Source organism: Lonchura striata, chromosome 1A (genome assembly GCF_050655825.1).
Source record: "Lonchura striata isolate lonStrDom1 chromosome 1A, ASM5065582v1, whole genome shotgun sequence".
In the NCBI taxonomy this organism is placed as follows: Eukaryota; Metazoa; Chordata; class Aves; order Passeriformes; family Estrildidae; genus Lonchura; species Lonchura striata.
The window spans coordinates 15,589,528-15,605,956 of record NC_140741.1 but is presented as its reverse complement, the minus strand read 5'-3'; the positions used below and the strand labels follow the sequence as shown (position 1 = coordinate 15,605,956).

The window sequence follows — 16,429 nt, the reverse complement described above, 5'->3', positions numbered from 1 at the left end:
AGACATGGTGCCACTGTTCCATTTTTTACCTTATTAAAAGGGAAAAAGGAGAGAAACAAGATAGAGAGAACAAAAGCCCATGGTCTAAAAACCTGCAGGATACTGCAGATGAATGCAATTTTTCTTATCACTGTGAAACTGAGATATTTAGACAGCTGATGTCTCTTATTTCCATGAGCTGGTCTCCCAACAAAAACTTCATTATAATAAGAGCATCTGATAATAAAAAGGAGTTAATGCTCCATATTGCTCCTTGCTGTCTCCACTGATGGCTCTAGGCAAGGAAGAACACTAATGAGACTGACCAGACATCAGATATTACTATGTTCCTCCTGCAGAAGCCACACAAACATCAACAAAGAAGTCTCTGTCAAGGGTTTTTTTACTTGAGTATTCATCAAGTTTTTTTCCCTTGTACTCTGAGAGCACTGAGTTTTTGTGTGAAGAAAGAGGAATCAGGATTCACAGATGTCTGGAAAAGAGAAAACTCCTAAGGACTCAGTAAGTCACAGCTGTGTCCTGTTATGATGTTTGGAGGTAGCTTTGACAGTTGTATCTCCTAAATGTGGGCTAAAACCTACATAAATAAGCAACAGCCTACTGCTGGGACAAGAGCTCTTGAGAAGGAAACAATAATTGCCTATGCTTAATAAAAACAATATATCTGAGTCAGGCCTTGAAAAAAAAGTAAGCAAAAACTGAATTCCGATTTCTACTGAGGAAAAGAAATCTGTTTTAGTCACTGGTGTCTGAAGGGTGTAACAGCTTACAATTCTATTTCCACATTTTCCTCAAGTGAAACCATTATCCAATGAAACATTCTCATTATGCTTTTTAATCCACTTAAACATACCAAAGGAAGCTGTCCTATTTTACTTTACATGTAGTCTCTGGAAACTGTCTTGTGCTTATCTTCCAGGACTAGCAATTTCCAATCCTTGGGAATACAGCAGCAATCACTAGGAATAATAATCTATCTTGAAAATCTTGGATTTTTATCAGCTTTTAAAAATCCCTACAGAGGCGGAGAGCCTAGAATGAAGCACATGAAGCACATCCTGTGCAGCGCTCCACATATTGTGCTCATTTGGCACAATTTATCACATCCAAACAAAATTCTCTAGATCTGTGATTAAATCCTGGTACTCCAGTCACAGCTCTAAACATGGCCATCTTCAAAACAAATTGCCCTTTCTTAGACTACACCTACTGCTGCTAAGGTAGAAGTGAGACTAATTGCCCAAGGATTTCAGCAGGTTTTTACCAGCTTTCTGCAGACCATGCTGATTTCCATTTTACTTAGACAGTTTCAGGTTAACTAGGATGTGTCACTATGGCAGACAGTGCAGACCTAACTGAGTAATATTCAAAGCAAATATTTAATGCTGTGCTACAGAGCACAGCAAAGACTGTCAATTTATATAGCACAGATTGATTTTCCAAAGAGAAAAATTCTGGTATGATGTATTAACTCACTACAAGCAGTGAAAAACGTTATGCTGATTCCATATACAACTTTAACGCTATTTTCCCAAAAGACATTAAGGATCATGAACATAAATAAATGGAAGCACATGCACTGCAATGTGAAGGTTGAACATGTGGCAACTGAAGAAGCACAGTCTCACTGGCAAACTCAGGAAAGCTTCCACCTCTACAAACTTGTGGAAGCAGATTTTTAACATTGTAGTTAACAATGCTAAAGATTAACAGAATGCAAGTAACAGAACCTAATGAAAATAAATAAAAAGAACTTTCACTATTTAGAGCCAACTGAATTCAGGCTGAAGTTCAGCAAAGGGTTTGAAGGAATCCAATGGCAAACAGCAGTGCAGAGACATTGGGAAGTTTTTATGTGAGTAGGAAATACTTCAAATGAAGAGGCATCCTCAATTTAATGAATCTCAGGCTTGTCAGTCTTCCGTGCTTTTCTACACAGGAAAATGCTATGGAAAGGAAAACAATTTATTTTCTTGCACTTCATGGATTTGGAGAAAAAATCAATTATGTCAGAAAAAGTACATATATGAATCTAATAAAAAAGCAAAGAACTACCTTAAACAAATATTAACACAAGTTATTTGCGTGGGTCCTCACAATTACTAGCAGGTATTAATGCAACCAAGTCTGCAATAATTTGATTTTCTCTTGAGCCACAACAAATAAAATGCTGTCTAGAGGTAGGTGCTTAAGAAAACATAACAGGCAGAGAGATGCCAAGATAGATCTTTATCTGGGATACCTGACTTAGTAAAAGGCATAATGTGAAATTGGTATTTATCTATTAAACAATAAAAAGGGATAAAAATACAGACAAAATTATCTTAAAATCAGCACTTGCACCAAATTTATTTATAACAGTTTCCATCAGTATTTCTCATTTCATTAAATTAAAAGGTGAGTTATATGGAGAAATGCTCAATGTATATTTTGCAGAGGTTAATTATGCTTTCAGTGTCCCCAGTTCTCCTGAAAGTCATCACATTTTAACTACTTTGCAACCTTAAACGAGAGCAACAAATTAAACAAAAACAAAGTCATCATCCCTGGAGGAATTTAAAAGACAGGTACATGTTGGGCTTAGGGACATGGTTTAGTGGTGGGCTTGGTAGTATCAGGTTAATGGTGGGACTCAATGATCTTTGAGGTCTTTTCCAACCTAAACAGTTCCATGATTCTAAAAGATTATAAAGGTGTTTTTTTGTCTATAATGTTAGAAAAAGATCTCTGCCTCAAAGTTGTTAGGCACGATTTCCTATTCATTTCTCTCTCTATTCATTTTTCCCATCTGTACATTAAAAAACCCTCCCAAGCCCCAGCTCAGCACAGCTGAACACAACTTAAGACAGAAAAAATTCCACTCTTCCACCTCTTAAAAGGTATGTTACTGAATGCAGAGGGAATTAAATACCAAATTACCTCTCCCTTACAGGGAGTGTGAATCAGTACAAATCTGTGTATTTTTAAAGGAAAAGGTTATGTAATCCATTTAAATATCTGGGGAAAAAAGCAACGTTAGGGAGATGCAGTGCTCCTAAAAATTACTGCAAACATATTCACTGACAGGGCCCAGTGAACTTCAGTTACCCAAAATGCTTTCTCCAACCAAAGCAGAACAATCAGACAGAAGAATAATGTAAATCACTTGGAAAACAATGCTAAGATTATACTTTGGGCTGACACTGAGTTAAAAAGCTCCTAAAAATTTTTATCAGTAAAACAAAGTAAAATATACATTTTTAGCACAGAATTTTACTTAATATGTAAGCACTCAAATTACTTTGCACATGTACATATATACACACACTCAAAAGACAAAATGATTTTGGCAGACTTTTATAAAAAAGAGCTTTACAGCAGATATTCAAGGGAAGTTCAGCCAAAGAAATGTAAACTCCCATGAAAAACCTTTAAAAAACCCTCTAGCACCTTCACCCACAAGCCATACCTTGGATTAGTGCCTTGATCCCCTATCTCTAAGTTTATCAAATTTCTCACTAGAAGATACAGAAGAAGAGACAAAAACATTAATTAAAAGCAAGCTGTCCAGCAAGCATTACAGAGCAGTCAGAACCCTGACATTTCTGTTGTGCTCAGAAGACATCTATATACAATTAGTTCCTGAGAAATTCTACTTTATATTTTTCATTTACAGGGACCTGCAGAAATTAACTTAGTGTGTCAAAATTTGTGCTGTAAAATAATTACAATTATTTCTCAACATATGTGATAAAATATTTCACCTCTATTTCAGTAACAGAATCCTCAGCAAAAAAGATATGTGTTTTAATTTATCTGGCATTTTTAGAAGGCACTTGATAGGACAGCATCCAATATATGATAAATCTGTTGTAAATGTAGTTTCTATTTTATTATTACAATGAATTGTACTCTAAATAGCATTTGCTAGAAAGTTAAAGCCATAATGGTGTTCTGATGGAAGTGCACATGACAATTCAAAACTTAGTGAGGATTTCAGTACACTAACTTGCAGAAAAGACAAAAGGCTGTTGGAGGCTCTCCTCTGCATTCAAACCCTCACAGACCTTGTATTTACAGTAGGGAAATGGGAGAGAACTGTGAAGCTGTGAAGGATGAAGGAGGTTCTGGTTGAATTATTAACCTACTTCATCTTTATTCTTCCTTAACAAACAGGTAACAATTTTTAAGTAGGCATATGTGATACAGAATTTCAGGAGTCTTGTTATCAACATATTTTACATGTAATGTATACCTGAAATAATATTACATCCTGCTGAAATAATCTATAGAGACAGTGGGAGAAAGGAATGAGTGTAAGAAAATACATTTAAACAATACATCACTTTTACAACGTTCAGTCTTTTGTATTTTCCTGAAAAAAAAGGAAAATAGAAAAATTTGGCCTGCATAGGATAAAAAGACATAGTGTATGAATAGAGATACAGTTATTTATAGGTCAACATACTTAACCTCATTTTAAATTTCCCACTGGGAACCATAACTTCAAAAATAAGTTGATCGAAGGTGTAAAGATCAGACTGCCAACTTAAAAATTTCATTTTAAGTAGCTATTTAAGGAAGGAAGGAATGATGAGATAATGGCCATTATTTTATGTGTTTATTTGCCATTACATTTTAGGGTAAAGAGTTAAATTTTAGCTGATACTATACAGAGAGTGCATTTAAGCAGGAGATGATATTCATGAGAGAACAGAGCTGCACTACTATCAGCAGGAATGTTATTTAAATTTCTAAAATCTTCTGCTTTTCAGATTTGTAGGAAATAAAATAAGCTAGAGAAATATATGTTGTGGTCAGGCAATGCACTGTCTCAAAGAAATAGGAGCCCATTGTAAAGGCTGCAATAAGTTTCTGGTAAAAATATTTTTAGTAATAATACTAAGCAACTCATGCCTTCACTTCTCAGTCCTGCCCACACAGGTCAACACTTCCTCAGATGTACCTCAAATTGTGCATGGGGATTCATGAACCAGGGCAGTGAAGTGCTTCACATGAAAAAATCCTTTCTAAAAATAAGACACTTGTTACCATGAACTGCACCAGGTCACTGCTCCATTTCACAACACAGCCCCAGAACAACCCTGGCTGGGGAAACAGATGGGATGTGCACTTAAGTATGGGGATGAAAGTGAGCAAGAAAAAGGAGAGCATAAAGTATCTTAGGTCAGAAAACATTTGTGAACTATGCCCTCCAATAAGGAAGGCTAAAAGTGCCAGCAGTCCTACTACTGTGCTCCTTAAGACAAGAACCTGTCGCTAATTATTGATCAACACTGAGTCACAGAACTTAAACCTGTGTTTCACTTTGTCTCACAAAAAGAATCCCACTCTTTCACGAAGACCAAAGCAAGTTTCCAGCAGTGTCCTGGGAATGGTGCCGAGTAGGACTCAATTCATACAAAGGAAAACCTGCTGCTTCCTGCTGCAGGAGAAGGGATGGTAAGATGAACCAGGACCGTGAAAGGGTTTGTGAACAAGACAGGGCCTCTTTTCAAAGACAACCTCCAACAGTTTTTCTTAGGGAGCAAAACTACTGCTGTATTTCTGAGCAGGAAAAAATATCTATGTAATTCTATTTTTCTCCCCCAGAGGAACAAAATGACAGATTTTCTAAAATAAACTCAGATTTGGTTAATGTAGAAATAGTGCCTGAATCTACATTTACCATGTGTAATAAAAAAACCTTTATGATAGAAGTGTTTATCTGAGAAATCCTACCTTCAGCTTCATGGGAGTAGTAACAAAGAAGTCTGCATGCACCTTCTGACCTTCCACACAGAGGGCTGAACTAGTGGGTCCAGCCACAGTACTAAATAACCCCACAGCTGTGAGGAATTCACAACGGTATCTACACAGAGGATTCAACAGGTGCACCATCAAAACCAGATGATTATTATTAGAAAGAAAGGCTTGAAGAACTGTCAAGCCTTCCCATCTATGCAAGACTGCCTCATCTGCTTTCTGCAAAGAAGGGTTTCTGCTATACAGATCAGTAGGGATGATAAAATTATGCCAAATTCAATGGGGGCACTGCTCCCAGCAGGAAATTCCTGATCTTATTTTTGAGAAAGATGAAAGAAAGACCAGGTCTAAAATGGTGAAATAAACAGAAAGCTTTAGTCAGTAGATGTCTTGCATACATGGATTTTGTATTTAACACAGTTACCCACTGTCACAGTTGATACACACTGACAGAATATTTTTAAACACTGGATTAAAGAGAGCAACATTTTAACCTGTTAGGGATATATAAGAACCATGAAATCCGTGGTGGCTTTGTGGGCACTGTATTTCAAATCTCAAGTCTATAAAACAGCACAACACCACACATCATGAGATGATGGAGGGCAGGATTATACAAGACGAGGCTACAGTAACAACACAAAATATTGGGGCAGAGGCACACACAAATGAGATGTCCTCATACCTTGAACCACCTAAAGCCAAAATGGTTGACCTCATGCACTGATTCATTAAAAAGCTTCAGACAGGCAGTGAAGTGGCAGAATGGTAGAAAACAAGATAAACAAGAGAGGAAAGAAAAAGCATGCAATTAAAAGCAAATTACAGTCAGTTTGAACAACATCAACATTTTAAAAATCACACGTATCACTCACACTTGGTCTAAGAATATTAATAACCTATTATATGGTTTGTGAAAGTCAATGGGTTTATCATTGATAGTATATGGAACATGTAGGTTTGCATTTTAAAGCTCTAATATTACCTGTGCTTGTCTTTCAAAATTCTACAAAGAACTTCCACAGGACATAATAAAACAAAGAGGGTGTTCTTTAAAAGTAATTGAAGAAATAGACATTGAAAAACATTTGAAGGAAAGTCTCCTCTGCACCTTGGAAAAACAGCTACTTGCCACCACTCTAAATAGACCTGACTGTATATAACTGATACTAGAACAAAATCCTGCTGGACAAAGTGGGGCACAGCAGGTCCCTCAGTGCTGACTTGAACAAGAGCCTGCAGATCCTTTTCTGCTGTGCTGATTTGTTGCTCATATTTTTAAAACCATCATTGGTCTGAGGTGGCAGTTTAGTCCTGTTGCAATAAGCCGCTGCTGTCATAGGTGCCAACTTATTTTTTATCCAATACCGCTGCTATCATTCCATTCTCCTCCTCACTGCTACATCCAAATTAATTTCTTTTTTATGCTTTTTATGTTATCTACCATATTCCACCAACCTTTACCCACAAATCTTACTTGTCTTGGCTCTCTTCCTCTCTTCTCAATCTCTCTCTTGACCCTGATGGTTTATTGATCTTCCAGCTGTGCATTTCCCTGCCTTGCCTCATTTTTAAGATGTTACACCCAATTCCAACAATCTATTTTTTATGTTTATATGTATATATTTTTATAATTATATATATTTTTATATTCTTTGAGCTTCTAGGAGCTCAAAGAATATAAAAATGGTCATTTTGTCTTGTAATTAATTAATTAAAACATTATAATATCCTAGGCATCAAATCCCATACCAGTTTAATTACTTTTGTGCCTCATCATAGAACTCAATGTTATGCCAGATATGTTTTCCTTTCAAGGAGATCTAATCTTCTAAGTGGCATTCACTACCCAGTTAACATTTCTATTTCATGCAATTTTTTTAAAGGCTACACAAAGTATGGAAAGAATGCATTCGTGAAAGTGAGTTCCATCCCACTGTCTATGATCACAAAATACAGCAACCAGAATTATCCTCAATACATCTATCAGCAAACAGCTGAGCTCTAGTTCATAGAGAAACAATTGCTATCTTCAGGAAAACTTAGATTTTTACTTCTATTTCATTGAAGCCTGTGATACAAGAATACATTATTAAAAAAACCTCTTAAAATATTTTAAAGTGCACTTGGTCAGAAGTGTTAAGTAAATGACAAAGACAAGGAGATTCCTCCATTGAAATACAACTAACCAAATGCTCCTGTTTGCTAATTACTGTCCTTCACAAGCTTTATCAAAATCTCATGGATTTATTCATAACTTAGGGTATGCTTTCTTGATGATGACTTACCTGAATTAAAATCAGGCATGTCCACGATTCTTCAGAGTATCAGTGGCACAAAATCAATTAATGCATGAAAGTTTCTACTTGTGGCTTCAGTACACAAGTGTGTATTTTCTGTGTGCATGCCTGGCTCAAGCCAAGGGATTTGTCTTTTTATCCAGTTGGTTTGCAAGTGCAAGCAAACTGTGGTCCATAAACACAACCAGGCTAAAACAACCCATTGTCTTTCAAATAAATTCAATGAAGAAGACAGTAAATTTAAGTATACCTTACACACAGGAAGGCAGCTTTGACAAGCAAGACAGATCAGAAGAGTTACTACTATAACTTCAAAAGCTCAGGATACCTTATATTTCGATTTTAATTTCAAGAAAATCTTATCTATGAAATACAACTTACTATGAAGTCTTTACAAATTTTAAGAGTTCTGTTACCTAACAGTGGTACAGACATACAGGATCATCAAAGAAAGCCAGCTGCGTTTCACGTAGGAAAGCAGTGAAATTAGTACTTTACTGTCTGGTTACTTTCCTAGAAGGGCTACCAGTGACTTTACAAGATTGCAGACCTGTTTCTCAGCATTGTTCCTGGCTGACTCCTCTTGTGCTAGCACCATTTCCCGCTCTGCAGTTATCTGAACACTTTCTCTGAGTGCCTCTTCCAATTCTTCAATCCGATCATCCTTTTTACGCAGATTGTCCTGGAAAATGACGGGAGACGAGGTGAAGATGACTCATTTGGAAGTACAGCATTTAACCAACCAAGTTTTAAGCCAATCAAAATGTGTTTCTCCCTCCCAAGGTGCAATTGCAGGCAAAAAATCTTCACACAAAGGAAAGAATGACAAAAGGATGCAGGAGTAAGAGAAAGATTGCGGTAAAGAGAAGGAGAAAGCCAGCAAAGCAGGACCTCAAGCAAGAGTGCTTGTCTGATGTGGCTATACCACAGTCCTGCCAGATTATACAGCAGAGAGAAGCAAAGATTGTTGGAAACTAAGGATTAGCAAACAGCTCTGAAGAAGCAGAGAAGCCAGAAGTGGCAGGAAAGTAGCAGGCATTCAGAATTGCCCGTTGGCTCGCACATCCAGCAGCAGGAGTAGTAAGAAGGGAAACAGAGCACAGCACTTTGGAATTTGCATTTCCAGGTTAAGAGGGAGAAAAGCAAACATTGACCCAACAGTCTTCCACTGTTCAGATTAAGCCTTAATGGAAGTTTTATACCCAAGGCCCACTAGGAAATAAGAAGGATTCATGTGGGCTGTCTGAATCTTGGGCATTCAAGTATTAAGACTCCCTAAAAACTTATTCTTTGATTAAGAGCATCTTCATAGGTGTGAGTCCAGACATGCCTCATATGTTCAGAACACTGAAGAACACTTACTACTCCTCAAAAAAATATGTTTTATTGGTTTTTACAAGCAGCATAAATTAAAAAAATATATATTTACAAAATAATGGTATTGTTATTTGTAAAGGAGACTCTCCTAACTTTCATCTTGCAAGGAAAATAAATGTGTCTCTCCTCCTTCTGCAAAAGCAGCTTCACAGAAGGCTTCAAAGCAGGCTGTGCATACATGAATGCCCTTGACCATAGCTGCTTAACAAATCCACCGCAACAGAACAGCTTGGTGGAAGATTTCTGCATCTCTTGTCTTGCAGATTGGTTTAGATCATGGTGTTCCAATGAGATATTAATGTACACTGAAGTTAATATATGGCTTTTTAGCCACCTCAGTAGCAGTGAAATCAAAAATGCTTTTATTTGTTGGCATTTTGCTCTTTGTCAGATGTACCCCTTTGGCTTCTGTTCTTTAGGATTGTAATTTTCCACTTACATTCAAAGAGTTTTGTACCATATAAAGAAAAAGGAAAAAGAAGACTGACCTGGAAAAAAATTGTCCTTGCAACCTTCATAATGAAAAAATTAGTCACTGGTGTTTAACAAATTAATCTGACTTATTCCTTGATTCCTACTTTCTGGGACCGTACCCCCAAAGACAGTTGTATGAAAACCATTTCTGACAGTCTCAAAACTGCCACTTTCAATGAGAGTGTTCAAGCAGAGATGCAAAGTTTTGTATCAGACTAGTGCAGGACATCTGGCACCACTGCCCTGGTAAAGAGCAAAGCTGATGTTCAGCCACCAGCACAGGCAGCAGGAGTTGTTAGGCTTTGCAAGCAGAGCAGCTTTCTGCTGATGGTTACATTGCAAGATGGATTCACAGGGCAAGTAATTGGTGTTTTCTAAAGAAACAGATGGAGAGATCTAAATTTGTTTTCTAAAGAAACAGATGGAGAGATGTACATTTCGAAAATAGGAGTTGCTTAACATGTTTTCATATTTTCAGAATCTTTTCAGAACACTCATAACATCTTCCAAAACTATTTTATGGTTATCATAAGCGTAAATGAAGTCTCATCAAATTGATGATAACAAGGTTACAAAAAGCTGTGCAACGAATAGTAACCATTTCAGATATAGGAAATATTTATTTGCCTATCTTCATTACAGAGTATTATGAATTTTGCTCCTTGATATATCATTCATGGATAGTCAGGTGAATGTGTAATTCTGTGTCAATTAACAGAAGTGGGAATTGTACATTTGAACAGCAGCATTTAAAACAGAAACTCCTTTAAAATAATAATGTAGAATTAAACATTCTAACACATAGGTATATCCACTCGTCATTCCAGGCAAACATTTCAGAGGTGAATTCAACACAGTATTAAACATGATACTATACAGTGCTCTATTCAGACAGGTGAACATTTGAGAGACACGAGGAGGAAGAACAACTGGTGATACCAAAAATACAGTGCCACATTAATTGCATTTGAAAAATCTATATTGATATATATTTACTTTTCCTAAAATACTACATAAACGTTTACATATATGATAGAGGGTTACAAGTTAAAAATCCGGGCTGACTTAGAATGAATTGCCTAGAAATAGTGAACTCTAACACAAATAACCTACCCAGTAAGAAAAGCCTGAGTATAAGTTTTTACTTTCTTTCTCAGTCAAACCTATTTAAAAGATGGGCACTTTTACATGTCATGATGTGTGTAACCACCTGATAAAACCATACAAATGACTGGCAGGTGCAGCCAGTTAGTCAGGCACCACCTCCATTAGTGCACCTTAGTCTCAAAACACTCTTAAAGAATTATTTTGTTTCTAGCTCATTGATTCGTGACTGATTGGTATTTGAATGACTTAAAAAAAAAAAAAAGTAAGCTGCTGTCTCATCTTAGTAGATAAAACTGAAGTGAACCTTTTGACATACCAGCATGTTAGTCTCTGTTTGCCTCTGAACTCTAAAACATGACAGGCTCATGCTGACCTGTGCTGCTGCTGCTGCTTTCCTCCATTTAATCACATGAATTATCGCCTTTATTGTGGTAAGATTTAAACTCTGGAAAAAATCTTCTATCAATTTTAACTACAGTTATAACAGTTTTCCTACAGTGACTGTTCCTCTGAAGCAATCATATCTTTGAGCATCACACCAATAGCAAATCTTCCTGTATTCTGATAAAATATCAGAATGATACACAGTGACAGCCTCTTTTCAAAAATCTTATATAGATGGCTACTTATAAAGAAAAAATTACTTACCTGGACAGTAACTGCATTCTTCAAGGTGTATTATCTACCCAAATACCTCTGTGACCCCCCCCCCTTTCCCTTACTCTCCTGCATCCCACGTGCATGAGATTGCACAGCAGAGATGGAACTAGACTGGGACAGAGGAGACAGCTCTGCCCTTATGCTCACAGGTGTCAGCACATAGAAAATAAAAAACCCACTCAACACTGTGGGAGTGCCAAGAGTTCAGGCACAATAAAAATTTTTGCTACCTGTGCTGTGATCCAGTTGCTGATTCACATGCAAAACTAATTCCATCCATGCCAGTCTGAAAGCCTGAAAGGAAAAGGTGGTATGACTGATGCACATGTCTGGACTTTTCCTTTCATTTCAGGAAGGAAATGGTGGGATGGCCAAGTGATGCATGTTAGAATGTTGTAACAATTTAATCTATCCTGCATTCATGTGATGTGTAATCTGCCATGAAGTTTTATGCAAGTGCATGAAATAGGATACATGCTTTCACCAAGGCATTTAGGTTCAATTAAATCTGAGGTATCCTGGCAAACTTCATAACCATGTCTTGAACTATACTCACAAAGATCTTTATGGCCTAATTTCACTCTTGGAATTACGGTGGATTTCTCTAGTAAGCTCTTGGGAAAGATTAGTTAAGAGTTTGAGAAAGCAATTAAATTATTCTTTTAACTACTGAAAGTATTTCTAGGAGTAGAGAATCACCTAGGTAGGGAAAGAATTTTACCATATAACCCTGTAAATAATGCAGTAGCACATTTTACCTGTGTACTTTTATAGACCAGATGAGAAGAACGCAAGACTGGAAGTGTTTTGCACTAGGAATCAATTACTTTTTAAACAGTGAAATCATCATTACAAGCAGTGATGATGTTTACTCCTTACTCCTGTGAACTACAGCTTTTGCTTATCATGTATTTCCTCAAGAAGCCATAACCAGGATAAAGAACTTAGTGATCTCAGTCCACTCTAGATGGAATAAAACTCTCCCTAGAAAGAAAATGCCTCCTCTGTGAACGGACCTTCCAGTAGGTAAGTGGAACATGGGAACTCAGGACTGTCAGCTGCCCCAAGTACTACTTAAAGTTTCCTCATGGATACAATCATTTAGATCTTGAGACAACAAATTCTTCAACAACATAAAGATTTTTTTCCAGTTAAAAATATGAGGGCCTGATTAACTGTAACTCTAAAGTGCATGCTGATTAATTAATTAATATGAAAAACTGAAATCTTCTTCAAAGACTTCTCAAAATCTTCCATAAAGTTCCCTTGCTTCCTCTTTTTGGCCATAACCAGAACCAAATATGAAGAAGAAAAATTGATTCTACTTCTAGTCAGCCCATTACTGAGGACTTCTAGTTTGCAATCTCGGGAATCTACCAAAAGATGCCAAAAGACTCACACAATTATTTAAGGTGGGTTTCTGCAGTTTTCTGCAGAAGGAAAAATGCTATGCCAAATACATACTCTTCACAGAAGACAATTGGTGAAAATAAATCAGTTAGTTAAATAATGTCTGTTTTTCTCTGAAAAACATCTGTCAAAACCTGCATATTTTCCTAAGAAGGTCCTAAGAGAATATACAATGTGGTGTTACCAAAAGGAGGTATTACAGCTTCATTTGATTTCAGGAGCAAACAATCAGAGGGCCTTAAAGCTCAGGTGAGTACAGTGCATCTCCCTCATTCAGTTCAGCATGCTGATAAACTACTTCCAGTCTCTGAACAAGAAAAGCACACAAAATTGCCACTCATAAATGGGGAAATACCTCTTACATTGATGAGACAATACTTTGACTTTTGGGGTTTTCATGAATATACATCAGCTAAATGCTGAAGGCCAGAACCCATGGTACAAAACCCAAATGATAGTTATGACCGAATCTAGCTCAAAATGAGTGTTTGGGGTCCTTCTGCAACTCATCCAAAGTAACAGATGTCCACAAAAAAATAATTTAATTAATTACCATTTCCTGAAGAAAGTGGCAATATAAAAAAACCACCAAACCTCCAAAAACATATTTGCTTGAAAATTGAAATGAAAGAAAAGTTTTTGAAGATGGAAATTCCTTTAGGGTAGAGTATAGCTTGGTATCAAGATTTAGCATAAACCCCAAATAAACACAGATTTAACACTAACGACTCTGAAAAGTAACAGAGAGACAAACTACCACGCAAAGCTGCTACAAGATACATTGTTGGGCATGAACAAGCAGTGGAGTTACAATAACCACGGATGCTTAGGCTGTCCTGGTGCTCTCAATTAGCAAAATTAAAGCTAATGTACTAGAGATTATCTCTGATGGAGAAATCTCTGGCTCTTAGGCACAAGTTCAGTATATCCAAGTATTAGGTTTATATGAAGTCTGTTTCTCTCAGTGCGAAATGAAGAGGGTTTTTTGTAAGCACAGCAACAGCAGATGTAATTATCAGGAGTTGCTGAATGAAAGGAGCAGTCTGAGAGCTACAAGGCACAAACTGCCAAGCAGGAGCTCCTTGATCAACATTTCCTCAGCTTTGGAGATCAGACCTGAGATACACGACGATTATGTCATTAGAACAACATATGTCAGCATCTGGAAGGTTGTATCTGCCAAATAAGACACATGGATTGGAATTCAAGCCTGACAAGTTACATAAATACAGAAAATAACTACTAGAGACAAAAGGAGAAAGACTGGAGTAGAAGAATTTAATTCCAGTAGGAGTTGAGAGGGAAGTGCAACTAAGCTGGCCACAGCACTGCATATGCTGTATTGAAAATATGAGGAATGGCAGAAGGTGATGAATACATTTTTCTGAGAATACCACAGTGGAAAAAGAGGGTACGTGTACATCCAGAGTCTGTGTGCACTTGTGGATCATCAGTTGCAGGAAGAACAAAAATATATTTACAGTGAAAAGAAAAAAATGGATAAATGTTATTTCTAGACATTATAGGTTTAATATAAACAGCCCATTAAAATTAGCATGGTGAAAAAAAAACTGTACAGAAGCCAACACTTCATAAGAAATGGCCAGGGAAATTGTCTTTTTAAATAGAAAGGTAGAAAATGGAGTGATGTTTCAACTACACTGTCCCTGGAGTATAGTTTCAACTACAGTGTCACTTGAAAATACTCAAGAGTGATGCAGCACTATGAATGGATGCTGCCAACAAATATATGAGCTTTTCTGTACGTGGGAAGGATGCATAGTAAAATATATTTACATGGGAAAAATCCACTCAAATCCATGAAAGCTGGAAAATAAATGTATCAACTCTAGAGATAGAATGCAATAGAAAATATGCAGATAGATACAAATTACTACAAATTGATCTAATTTAAATGAAAGGGAAGTGAAATGGGAGGGAAAAAAAAAAAACTAGTGAAAACTTAATAAAAAGAAAGGCTTAATCTTTCACATTGTCTTTTTCTTAGATACACATGAAAGCCTTAAAACAAACTCATGCATTTTGCTATTATTGCCTGACAATTGCTAAATTGTATACAAAAATGTGTGAATAACTCCAGCCATTTACACACTTTTCCTTCCAAGATAGAATATCACCACCCAGGTGTGCTACTTTCAAAAAGCATTTCCAGAACATGCAGCACTTTTGCTCAACATCAGGAGCAAAGTGAAATACAGAGCCTGTGATAATGGCAAGAAAGGATCCTAACCAATACTAGTTGAAGGAGGACAGAAAGGAGAAGAAAAAGGACAGCTCTAGACACTATTACAGGCTCAGAAAGGGAAAGGCAGCAGTGGTTGTTCTTGTGGGAAACAGGCAATGTCCCTTCCTGATCGTTGCCATCCCTTTGACACTTCTTTCCTGCTGCTGTAAGCTTGGTGCTCCCAGCACAGCAATCAGTTATAAATCTGGGCCTTGTACAGACACTTTTCATTAGCAACAGCCCAGACAGACCCAAGCACCTTGCCAACACTAACAACCAGGTTTACCATTTAGCAGCTGCACGGGGTACCAGCAGTTTTAACATTTTGTTCTGGCTGTTGCAAATTACCACATTTGTAGTTTTTAAAACCTAGAGGGACAATGTTTCTATCAAACCACAGCAGGTCACTGCACAGACTATTGAAATGGGACCCAAAGCTGACAATACAGCTGAGAAAATGATCTGAAGTGAGAAAAAGCAATAGATATTTCTAATTGTTTTGGGGCTTTGTGGTTTTTTGGGGGTTTTTTTGGTTTTTCTTTTTGTTTGTTTATTTGGTTTGTCTTTCTTTTTTTGGGGATGTGTCATGTTTTTTGGAGAGGCTAATTGGAGAAATGCTACTGTAACAAGATTTGTTTTTCTCTCATATATCAATACAGTGATATTAGAGAAAAAGCCAGCAGCAGTCCTAACAAACTGCACCATTAACACAAAGCTCAAACCCATGTTATTCCCTTGATACAGCCTTAGTTGCCTGAGCTCTCTTTGTAAATGTCAGTCCTGTCATCATTGTTGTACTAATATGTCACAAGACCTACCTTTCTTTGCTCATATTTAATCCTTCAGCAGACAAAACCATCAGAGCACTATGCATGGACAGCCATAAAAGAACACTTCTTGTTTTTCCTCTTTTTCAGAGATAAACATAGGACAAAAATTGTGATTGATAAAAATACTACTGAGGAAATGCCAACTGAGCAGTTGATCCCATTGAATCTCTTCCACTCCCTCAGTTTTGAAGGGAATTCCTGCAATCATCTCTGGTTTTTGATTTTAGCCTCTGATGCTTCTTCCTGGATGTGCATCATAGTAGAGCAGCTTTTGTATTTGT

General features: G+C 37.0%; 1 protein-coding gene across 18 annotated transcripts in view; it reads right to left on the bottom strand.

The window, feature by feature from the left end:
* ERC1 (ELKS/RAB6-interacting/CAST family member 1) overlaps nucleotides 1–16,429 on the bottom strand; it is a 275,891-nt gene that overhangs the window by 102,982 nt on the left and 156,480 nt on the right. For 10 of the 18 annotated variants that reach the window (XR_014951965.1, XM_077783291.2, XM_085569038.1 and 7 more), the window contains one exon: nucleotides 8,596–8,727. The exons of 6 other annotated variants lie outside the window; for them this stretch is intronic. Coding sequence is in view for 11 of the 12 variants with exons in the window: in XM_077783291.2 (XP_077639417.1) it covers nucleotides 8,596–8,727 (132 nt within the window). In the remaining variant the exon portion in view is untranslated. Of the gene's footprint in view, nucleotides 1–6,430; nucleotides 6,485–8,595; nucleotides 8,728–16,429 lie in introns of all 18 variants that reach the window. 2 more of the 18 variants (XM_085569033.1, XM_085569034.1) reach the window with 1 other exon arrangement.